Source organism: Dermacentor albipictus, unplaced genomic scaffold (assembly GCF_038994185.2).
Source record: "Dermacentor albipictus isolate Rhodes 1998 colony unplaced genomic scaffold, USDA_Dalb.pri_finalv2 scaffold_13, whole genome shotgun sequence".
Classification (NCBI taxonomy): domain Eukaryota; kingdom Metazoa; phylum Arthropoda; class Arachnida; order Ixodida; family Ixodidae; genus Dermacentor; species Dermacentor albipictus.
The window spans coordinates 1,671,352-1,683,033 of NW_027225567.1; the positions used below are offsets into that span (position 1 = coordinate 1,671,352).

The window sequence follows — 11,682 nt, forward strand, 5'->3', positions numbered from 1 at the left end:
AATTTTTTTTACTTGGCCTCTTCCTCTTTCTTTTAAATACCATCACCTCCCATTTTCCTTTCCCAAAAGCTTATGTGTAACTGGCTGTTTTTTTTTTTGCTTTTTCTTTCGCTGACTCCCCCTTAGAATTCTTTAGCGTTTTAAAACCCACTGTTCCTACATACAAATAGTAACTGCTTAATTACACTTTAAGCTAACTAAGCGGTAAATAAGTTAGAGTTAAAGGTTGAATCCGGCGATTTTTAGATGTCCACTGCCCATAATAAAATTTTGAATATGCATTCTCTTTTGCACTATGGTTGTCTGTGCCAAACAATATTGCTGCAAGTCATTTAGTTTTCCTGCAGATGAATTTTAAAATTGGTTGCGTGTTCCCGACTCATGCCGACGAATGTATGGCTTTTCACTGGCCACACTGTGTTTGTGACGTCAGAGATAACACCGCCACTTCGGCCAGAAACGACGAAGCTGGCTCCTTTTTCTGCGACCCGACGGTCGACAATCGTCGTTCTGACAGACGTGATAACCAGTGCTTCTCTTTGTCTTGACGCATCACAATGCATTGAGTTTGGTGTTACGTCTCAATACGGCGATGAGCATTCCTTAGACGTTTTCCCCGAGGTAGTCATTTCACCAGCGCGCGCCGCCCAGACGATGCCGGGGCCCGACGTAGACTGTGAAGCCCAAACAAAGGAGCTCATTTTAAGGGGATAACTACCGCGAACTTCACTCCACCTGAACCTGACCCTGATAAGCTGAACTAATTGATGTATGCCAACGTCGTACTCTACCGTAGAGTCGACCTCGTATTCCCAGATTTCTGCACGCTTGCGCTATATGCGGGGGCGAAGGTGCAACATAGGAGGCGGAGCAGTGAGAATTCTTGGGAGAAATATTGCGACCGATTCGACGAATGTGACGGGCCGAGATACAGTCTTCAGATTCCCTAGTCTAGTCTCCTAGGGAAGACGACGGTATTAAAATTGGAGACCTTTGGTGCAGTGAGAGAGGGTCCTGATGTGAACTCAGTCGTTTAATATGCTCCTACATGGAGTGGGCTTCCGTATCTGGAGCAAGTGTAAATAATATAGAATAAACCCTTTTTCCATCATTGCTACCATCGGACGTACTCGTCAATGTGCCGGGAAGATTCCTAGCCTAAACATTTACCTCGAGTCGCAACAGTGGGCACATCAGCTGCCTCGCGTGGCGGCGGCTGGTCAAAAGCAAACAGCGATCCTTCAGCGCTCATATTGTCGCTGAATTCACCGCTGTCTACTTCGAAGGAGCTGTAAAAGCTCCCCCATGTAATCAGGAGGCATCAGCAGCTTCTCATGTTTTGGGATTAGCACTACGTGTACTCGTGTTTACATTACGGTAGTGTAGGATCTGACGTCATCGACTCATCGTGATGTCGCACGAGCAGTTATCCGTTTCTGTTTCGGCACCTCATTTATTGTTTATTTAATATTATTGATGAGTCTATAAGTAAAGTAAACCACCCTACCGGTGACAGGACTGTCAATGCCAATTGAAGATGACAATGTCCTAACATGGTTAAATAATTACCGGAGTTGCCCTTTAAAGCTACACGATAACACACCAATAAAATGCCTGCATAAAGAAAAACAGAAAGAGAGAAGGGCCACAGTCACGTGTCAGTCTACAGTGCACCCACAGCGATAACTGTAACCCCATATTAGGCTGTTAATTCCAAAAGAAGCCCAAAAGCCTCTTTTCCGATTAAATATGATCCATAAGTGCACCCTTGCGTATCTTGTAGTGGACCTGCGATGCCTTTGTGGCAAAACTTGGTTAATCTTTGTTAACCGCGTGATACAACTGCATTTGTACGCACTGCGCCCGTACGCAGACTATATACAGGGCGTACCACGTAACTTGTGCCAATATTTTAAGAAAATGCGCGAGTGCACCGTAGCGGACAGAACCAAGGTAATGTTGTTTGCCGTCGCTTGGAGCAAGTGAGACTACTTTTGGTATTTCGCCTAATGAGGTTATTCTTATTTACCAACTCCTCAAGTATTATATTCAGAGCCAAATTGTCAATCAGGAAATTGTAGGTCATCAAGAAAAACTTTGGCACAAGTTGCATGGGGCGCCCTATAGGCACCTGCATTCACGCTCTCCATAGGTTACAGCTGTGCTAGAACACAGCCTAGCGACCTGAAGAAGCAAAATGGACACATTGCAAAAATGCTAGCGCGCCCTGCCGTACACGTGATGAAGCGTTCGGGGTGCTGGGTGCGAGAGTATTTGTTTAGAAAACGTTCCTCGTCGTCGCCTTGTTGCTACCTGTGCCATCGAGTTCGCTCGTGTGACATTAAGCTTGCGTTGTTTGTTTAATCATTTTACGTCGTGTCAAAATGACGGAATACTTCATTACATCTTCTGTTTTGGACACGGGATGCACTTGCGACTTTTCGCGATGCTCGATCGCCAGCGACCAGATGTGGAGCACCCTGTACTCACTACAGCGACCATGCTTCAGGTCAGGCACGTACTCAACGGGGGGGGCAGCGGGCCTGCAAGACTGGCCAAATTGGTGCCAGTCTTGCACCAATTTCGGGGGAGGGGGGGGGCGGGCCTGCTTCCCTCCCCCGAAATTAGGACGCATAACCCCCCCCCCCTCACACACACACACACACACACACAGTCTGGCCAAATTGGTGCCAGTCTTGCACCAATTTCGGGGGAGGGGGGGGGCGGGCCTGCTTCCCTCCCCCGAAATTAAGACGCATAACCCCCCCCTCACACACACACACACACACACACTCACCGTCCACGCCACCACTTCACACACACATTCCTAAAGCGCCGCCAAATCAATGTTGAGACTTGACAGCTATTCGGCGGTCAACATTTTGCTGCCTTTTTCCCTCCTTTTGGATAGGGTAGTTATCGGGATCTACTGGGATATGAAGGCCAGTTTTCTCAACGATTCGGTGCCCGCGCGATTAACTCGAGATGCATTCAGTTGTCACCGTCTATTCAACGGTCACACGCATCGCTGTTGGTTCGTTAGTTCAACCTTCCTTGTTTAGACTGATCTAGGGACCAGGAAAGGGATTCGGTTCGTGGTCAGCTGGTCTGTATGCATGTGGAAGGAGCTGCGGCAGGAGAAAACGCCATTTGCGTTTTACTTTTCCCTTTGCTTCGTTATTTCCTCGAATGACGGCTCGCCGAAACGCTAACAGATTCTTGAAACCATATGCCCGTGCTATGGGTTAGATAAGGTGGAAAATAAAATAATGCGAGACAGCGTCCATCATGAAACTCTGCAATAACCCTTACACTCATAGGCACTACGACTTTCACCCATTAACTCATCTGGTTTTTCCCTAAATGTACAGCTCTTTTCGTGCAAAATTGCCAACTGGAAACAAGAGTCGCAAGGAGTTGAGAAATTAAGCGATCTACTAAGGCAGAGAGCCGAGGCAACAGTCAAACAGGAAGGAAAAGCGAAAATTAATAAATCTGCCCATTGTCTACGAAAATATTTATGGATCAACATTTTTTTTAGTTAACTAGGAAACCGAGAAAACGCCGCCTGAAATGGACAACAATTTCGTGTGTACTGAATGATGCTTATACACTTATCATTCGAGCCGCCTGACGTAGCCTCTTCTCTGCTGTGCTTATATATATAAGTGTCTTTCTAACCTTCCGCGGTGGGTGCAGTACGTTTAGAATCCCAGCGCCCTGCGCCCTACGCGGTTGTACGGGACTGGCGACCACGCAACCTTACGTAACTTCCCAAATAAATATACGAGTTGGTTGTGGCACTTGGTAGAGCAGTAAGTGAGGGATCCAAAAGAACTGTGCTTGCTCCGCAAATATATATTTCTCTATAATTCTTCCAGAGCGAATTCAACAAACGCTACTACAGTCGGCTACAACTTAAGCCAGCCACTATTCCTCCGCGAGGCTGCAAATAATTCGTACTTCAAACTTTTCCCGTTACCCAAATAAGGTGGTAACTACAAAAACAAAATTAATAACGCGTAATTTTATAACTTTTCCCTCACCTATTTTAGGGGAATGGCGAAAGCCAAATTTTTTATTGAACTGAAATAACATGCTTGCTTCACTGTAATTATTTATTGTCAAGTTTCACTTCAAATGGTAGTGAAGTTTCATGAGTAAAACGGGATCAACAGTGAAATGAAGTGCACTGCAAACTTTCGAAGAGTGAGATGCTCAGACTCCATACACTTTGTCCATGTCTGTTGCACACCTCATTGCTTCCGCCGGTGAAAAGGCTCTTCAAGAACAGCAGACGCTCCGAAGGTATCAAGTACGACGCCATTTTGAAAAGGCCGCATGACGACGATTTTGTTTGCTTCTGTGATTGGCTGGCGGAGTAACACAACTCCGCGCGGTCCGTGTGCCTTGGCTGCCAACTGCTGTTTTTTATGCTGTATTCTACTGAAGTAATCCTTATTTTACGATTTCGGTTCTTAACTTGTTCTTGGCACTGTTCTTCCTGCACTTCTTTAATCAGCGAGTCCATTTGACATGGTTCCTTGTTTGCCAAGTAAAGGAGAGGGGTATCGCATAGGTTTCGCTGTAAAACACACCTTATTTCATTTCTCTTTTGTGGGTTTACACTTTTTTATGGCGAATGGTGGGCGTTATTCACATTTCTGCTAGTAAAGGTACCTCCCCCCCCCTCATTTGCATAGAAAAATAACCTTGGATCGCCCCCCCCCCCTCCCCGCCGAAAAAATATCCTGGGTACGTGCTTGCGTCAGGCCCACCGTGGTTTGGCATTTAAAGAAGAGGCTTATCTGAAGAACGTTATGCTCAATCTGAGCGCCAGGAATCCACAAGTGGGTCTTATTCGGGCAGCTTGCACCTGCCACATTGGATTTGACGTCTGTGGATTCACTCTTGCTTTTCTCTTGCTGCACTGTTGTAGAAGCTTAACTATATGCATTGAAATACACATTTAGTGTTGCAAGTTTAGTGTTTTACTGTTACATATATGTATTAAAAGAAAGCTACAATGAAGTTCAGGGATGAACTGGATCGAGTGGCTTGGGTAGACGCTAACACATACAACCTGTCGCATCGTCAGCTGTCGAAGCAGGCTGCATTCCGTCGGCTAGCCTTTGCTTCATATCACAGACTTATCTCGCACTTCGAGTGACAGCATAGAATGATTGCCTACTGAGCGCCATATTTTCCAACATACTGCATTTATGTAATATAACTCGTCACCTCGAATAGCAATCTATGTGTTATCGCATGCGTAGCGTCGTGCGATACGCTATGAAGTGATTTGCAATGCAACCGTTAGCAAATAACGCCCTTGATTTCATTTCGCCTAGCAATAAAAACGCGTGTGTTAGCTGGCACGAGTACACGCGCATGGTTTACGCCCGCGAGACGCCGGCGGAGCGAGCGAGCGCGCTTAGGAGCGTCTACCGAGCACGAGAGCACGCTCTGAAACCACCAGCTGATGCCGCCGCGCACATGCCAAACCGATATCCTGCTTCGCTGTCATCAACGTGCTCTTACACGCCTCTTTATTCGTGCAACGACCTTGCACCGCAACGTGACCGGAAGTTCGGTTGTGTTGGCACGTAGTCAGTTGTCACGTAGTCAAGAGAGAGAGAGAGATTAATATAGGAAGGCAGGGATGTTCAACAGTCAAAGGTCTGGTTGGCTACCCTACGCTGGGGGAAGGGAGAAGGTGAAGAGAGAGAAGGGAGAAAGAAGGTGTAGATAAGTGTACGGACAGTACTTGAGTTAAAGCCGCTCTCGCAAACCAGACATTCTGAGGAAGCACAAAAGTGCCTTCACTGCCTTCTCAGCCGATGATCGGTGGGGACGGTGCTCCAGTAATGTCTGTTCACTCAGAGGGTGATCATCGAAAAAGTGGTTAGAAAACTGTGAAGGATGGCTTAAAATTGAAAAGGGGCAAATATTAATACAAGGGACTCATTACAGGCCAAAATTCATGACGTATACCTGTTATAATGTGCTCGCTGCGAATCCGGATTCCTGAGTGCTCGTTTGGTTACCACACTGAACAATCCGCTTTCAACCGCTTTGCGGCGTTCACCCATGACGCTCTCTTTAGCGCGTACCACCACTCGGATAAAAACAACTAAAAAAACAACGAAAAAAAAACGATGTTATTCTTGCCGCAATAATTCGTAGGTCAATACGCGATGCAGTGCGCTGGCATAGGATTCAGAAACGTACACACAGGAGCATGCCTGAGCGTGGCGCAATGCCCAGCAAGGCAGGGAGTCATCTGCTAGCTTTCCAACCGCATGCGCGAGCGGCGCGCTGGCGCATGCGCAGCAGATTTTTTGAGTGTCCATTGGTAAAGAAATTGTTCATATTGGCGACGACAGTTACAATAGCTTATCGCGAGGCAATAGTCTACTACTTCTCCGAATGTTAAACTAAGATGGAGCGTGATGTGATGATCAGGCATTGTTCCACCCGAACGCGCAGCCACAAAAGTGCCCATGTATGAGTTTTGAAAATAGTAGAGCTCGGCACGTATCACTAACACGAGCTTAGCTCCATTTCCTTGCAGACCTAGCGGCTGGTATGAGCGACACTGGCGTGATAAGTGAAGGATCCGCGCAGGGCAATCTGGCTGAGGCAGGTTGCTTATACGCAGTTAGACTGGCCCCTCAGGACAGGACGCTTCGCTACTCAACATGTCCGTTTAAGCGTGCCAGTCGCCAGAGTGTTAGCTACACTGTTAGCGACGGCCGTATGTCGGGGCTCATCCGTTTCCTAAAATAAGGAGTTGTTGCTTTCTAAGCACTGCCGCGGCCTTGCCAGATGGTACCTGCCTGAGTGCGTATGCGTGTGCGCGTTGATGAAGGAGTACTTGCGTACTCGGTGACGCCACCAGATGTTATCGGCCCAAAAATTTGGCTTCACAATTCATATCGCTCTAATCATTTATAAGCTTTAGCTCGGGCCCAACTCCAACGTGGCCTATTCAAATATATGTAAAACACAGAAACTTTGTTTGAGATAACCCCTGGACCGATCTTAATGAACTTTGTTGCATTTGAGGGAGAAAGTTGAATTCTAGTGACTGTTGGAAGCGAAATTTCGACTTAAGGCCTGAATTTTGTTAAAAAGATTTTCAAAAATTCGGAGAACGGATATTGCCGTTTTGTAAACCGCGTCCACTAGATCATTGAAAACGGACAAATTTGATGTGTCATTTTTTATCTTACGTGAATTCGTTATGTTGTGTACGAGGGTTCTGCAAAAGCTGTATTTACACATCACTACATTTTTTGAGATTCATGTGTACCATATCATTATTATCCGCTTTAAGTGTACTATCAGGTGCAATTCACATATTTGCGATATCATTTTTAATTGCTGAGTTACAGCGTTGTAAACTTGATAGTTTCGTTTTCTGAAGATTTCCGATTTTTGCCACATTTCAATAAAAGATTGACGACCTAAATCAAAAATTCGAAACCAACGGTCACTAGATATTAGGTTTTATTTTAAATGCAACAGACCTCGCCAAATGAGGTGCAGTGTCCACCCTTGCCGAGAAAAGCGAATTCTCCGTTTACATGTATTTAGATAGGAGCACCCGAACTAAAGCTTCCTCTTAAAAGCAACGACTGCTCTCTACGATGGAAACTGGAACCAGAAACACTCATTGTAACGTCGTTAGGTGGTTGTATTTTTCTCTTCACATTTTGATGTTTGTTTACAGACTAGGGACCATCTTATACTGGTCTTCTCCACCTCCTCCCCCCTTCCCCCCCCCCATCCCATCTTTAAACCATGTCACACGCAGGTGCTTGGCTTACGTGTGCGCAAGGAGGCGCGTTAAGGCGCAAATATATCGGTTCGCGACCCCGCGAACGGCTGGCGCCATCGATTCCTTCTTTGCCGCGTCGCGATATGCCATCGCAATGTGCGCGCGCCGACGATTTCGACAGGCGTGCCTGTGCACAAAGCCTAGTTGCCTACTTCCTCGGCGGCGGCGGCGGCAGCGAGTATTGCGTTCGACACACTGAGCTCCGTGTTTGCCAGGTCACACAGCACGGGCCCCTTAGATATTCAAAAGCGATCTGGAATGCACGTGATACTCGGAACAACGGAACAGCAAAAAAAAAAAAACAAAAAGGAGACCGGCGTGTACCCCACCCGTCGCTTCCCTATAGGCCAGTCCCTTGCACTCAAAAGGCCGCGACGTCGGCTCGCCGGCCGGTAGTCAGGTGTGCGCGCTCTCCGGCCGGTGCATAAAATGGCCTGGAATGCGCGCACTGTCTCCGACAGTCGCATATGCCTGAAACGCTGCCAGCGCTGCAGTGCCACCGACCTCGCTCTCTGGAGCGCGGGAAGCGGTGCTCACCGGAGTACATACGCGCCGTGTGCCGGTGGTAGTTGGATTCGATACGCGTTGTTCCTCAGCGAGCACGCTTCCAGATGGGAAGGCCACGTATCAACCGTTGCTCCGGGCTTGTCGGTGTAAAACGAACGCGGTCGCTGCAGTGAGGCGATAGAGCACGCGCTGGGTTAAAGCGTGACTCTGTTGCGTGGCCCGCGGCGAACCGCAGAGGCACTTTTTGACCGAGGTTAGAGACACCGAAAGCAGTAACGGTTCGGACGCAAGCTGTCTTGAATGAGCGGCTTCCGTTCAGATGGGCAATCGCACACCCTGTGGCGCATTAGTCCCGCGATCTATACACAGGAAGGTGTGGCGAAAGCTTTACTCCTATTACGGCTACAATGTATGCGTTAAACGTCGTTGACACGTCCGCGCCGTAAGGCGGCCCTTTTACGAGCGGTGAAGGTTGTAAAACTTTTTGAAAACGTTGGTGCGTTATTACGTAACCTTAATCAAAGTTACTACACCGCTATACGGCTTCGAGAATAGGTTAGCAAGAGGATTGGCACAGTAATGTTCGCACTATAAGTCATCGGTCACGAAACCTTCGTTAAACATGCGTATGTGTTTCGTGAGTGCTCGAAAGAAAGAGACACGCCGACACCTTCTTTAGCTGTTTTGTACATACGTGCGCCTGACATTGAGTACCGTTCTTGAAGAGGTCGTCGTGCACGTCTTTAAATCCCAATAACAAGCAGATTGGGCCTGCATGTTTAGCGTCGTCCTCAGTGAGGGCAAAAACGTGGTATTGGGCGTCATCTATGACTGAGAGAAACACAGTTCAGAATAAAGACACTTGTAAGTGTTTACCACTGCCCGATGATTAAAATCAATGTACATAACTGGTGCCACGAACCGCAGTTCATGTGGGCTACGTAGGAAGTAAGAAACTCTTGTGGCACAGTAACAGGATGGCGCCTGCCAACAGCGTGACGCGATCCCGAAGAAAGCTTAACTGCGCCCCGCTGTCTTCACATCAGCAGGCCATGGTCACCTGGTACCGCACATTTTTGCCGCATGGTTCAATCAGCTACAGCAACTGCTCGTCCAAGTCGAGCTTAGGGCTTCCGGCTCAGTGGTAATACGCCTACGACAAACTTATGTGTGCATAAGGCCGGTTTCGGTGCGACCGCTCCCACAGAACGCCATCCTGGAGAAGAGGCGTCGTGTGAGCGCTGTAGTGTCGCACAAGTTTCCCAAATCGTCACGGCAGTTCACTAGGGCTTAGTGGAAAAGCTTACACCGAGTACACGAGTTAAGCGAGTGCCGAAAGCCTCGGCACGCGCTTTTCTCTTGAACATCAGCGTAATGAGTGAAGAAAGTGTCGGCTCTATCATAAAAAAAAAAATCTACAGAAAATGGACATGTCACTGTTAAAGGAAATTCATATAACGAAAAGTTTCGCACTATCCTGTAAAATGGAAATCTCTTGCACCAACGGCACTCATAGTGACTGCGAACGGCTCGACCACTCACATTGGAAGGCCCATCTCTTGAGTTGACGTATGCCGAAGACCACTTTAAGCAGGGCGTCACGGCAGTCCGGAGACACCTCCAGCTCGGAGCTTCGCCGTATCACTGTTGGCAGTACCTTCCTTATCACGCTATCCACCAGGTCCTGAAGGTTAATTTCGAACTTGGACCACTGCTCCAGTATCCGCTCGTTTCTGGTCTTGTTGGGGGGCGCGGACGTCGTCGTGCCACCATCCTCCGCGGCAGCGGCGGCTGCGCGCTCCCTGATCTGACCGATGACGTCGCCGATGGATGGGTTCGCAGCCGCGGTGTCAGCCAGCAGTGCTACGGCGGTAGCCAGGAGTAGCAGGAGCAGCGGCAGCATCGTCGGCGTCTGGACGACTCGGAGCAATCCGGGCGCCGGGAGGAGGGCCGCAGGGAGCGAGCGGCGCTGAGCTGTGGCGTTGGTGCGCATCGTGCCGCTGGTGTCCTTCTTCTGGTCCGGGCGCCGCACCGTAGACCTGTTTTTAAGGAGTGCTGCCGCCGCCGCCGCTGCCGCCGCCGCTCGCTGAGGGTGAGCGCGTACGGATCCGTGCTCCGGATTGAACGTGCTGCTCTTCCGCACACTTGGCTCCGCTCGCGAGCAACGCTGTTGTGCCAGAAAGCGCACATTAAAGGGTAAGCGGTGGAGCTGTGTCTTAAGAGCGCCTGTCCCCCCCCCCCCCCCCCGCTTCCCTTTGTTCAGTCGAATTATGATATGCTGCCAATAAAGGTGCCCACATTACATTATCGTATTCGAAGGTGCTGCACACTGCACACTGCATGGAGAAATAGAGGCAAGGTGGACGGACTAGCCTTTGTACAATTTCTTCTAGGACCTCGTTATTGCAAATTACGTCTTGGCTTACGGTGCAGCCAGTCACATCGCATTTTTTCTCGTAAAGACATTGAATCACCTGTTCAAAGAACGGGCGCAAGTTAGTTATTGGCTGCAGGCACTACGCGGAAGAAACAGAATGATTCGTTCACTATTTCTGAAGGAAGCTGCATGTCGGCATCCCGTCAAACCTGGTAGTGCTTCAGTAATGTGGCTGTTTGTTACAGTGCTCGTCACAATGAAATAAGATGGAGCCACACGGCGATGTACAAGGTACAGTGTATCCGCAGCTCAATGTCCGTGTGCTTTTTGGTCCTCTTTCGTACAGAACTAGGAACATATTTGAAGAAAATTACGTCGTGTACACAAATTTATTTATTTATGTTATGTCCAAGGGCCGAGGGCATTCCAGAGAGAAGTGGTCTCGGAAACGGAAGCATAACAACGAAATACGACAAATAATGCAAACAATATTACATATTAGCAATTTCTAATTATGGAATGTTAGCTAATGCTTGGCGGAAAAGGTTGTTATCGACAATGGCGGCAATGTATCCGCGAAAGTGGATCCATTCCTGCGATGTCCTTGGGGAAAACGAATGACTAAATGTGTTAGTGTTCCTTGACTGAATTCCGACATTATTGAGATCATTTGTGCTGCGCGATACGTAGTGAGGTTGACAAAAGGAGTCAGTGTGAAGCGAAGAATGGTTACAAATTTGTAAAACAGGGTTAAATTCACTATTGCGCTGCATGACAAAAAGTGATGGAAGAGCCGGCATGCGATACTTTCCAGTATACAGACGTCGCGCATCCCTCGAAATGCTTCAAAAGCATCGTAATATGTACGAGCTGATCTACATTTCGCAGTTATTGACACAGATTGCATCTGCAACGGCGATTTTGAATGTGCGGCTGTGGCTGTAAGTCTGAGAGA

The 11,682-nt window shown here is 48.1% G+C and overlaps 1 protein-coding gene across 1 annotated transcript in view; it reads right to left on the bottom strand.

The window, feature by feature from the left end:
- Positions 1 to 10,353, bottom strand: part of LOC135917796 (nose resistant to fluoxetine protein 6-like) — a 413,546-nt gene extending 403,193 nt beyond the window's left edge. The window contains exon 1 of the mRNA XM_065451401.1: positions 9,893 to 10,353. Coding sequence (XP_065307473.1) covers positions 9,893 to 10,343 — 451 coding nt within the window. The 5' untranslated portion in view covers positions 10,344 to 10,353. The remainder of the gene's footprint in view (positions 1 to 9,892) is intronic.
- Between the last annotated feature and the right edge of the window lie 1,329 nt (positions 10,354 to 11,682).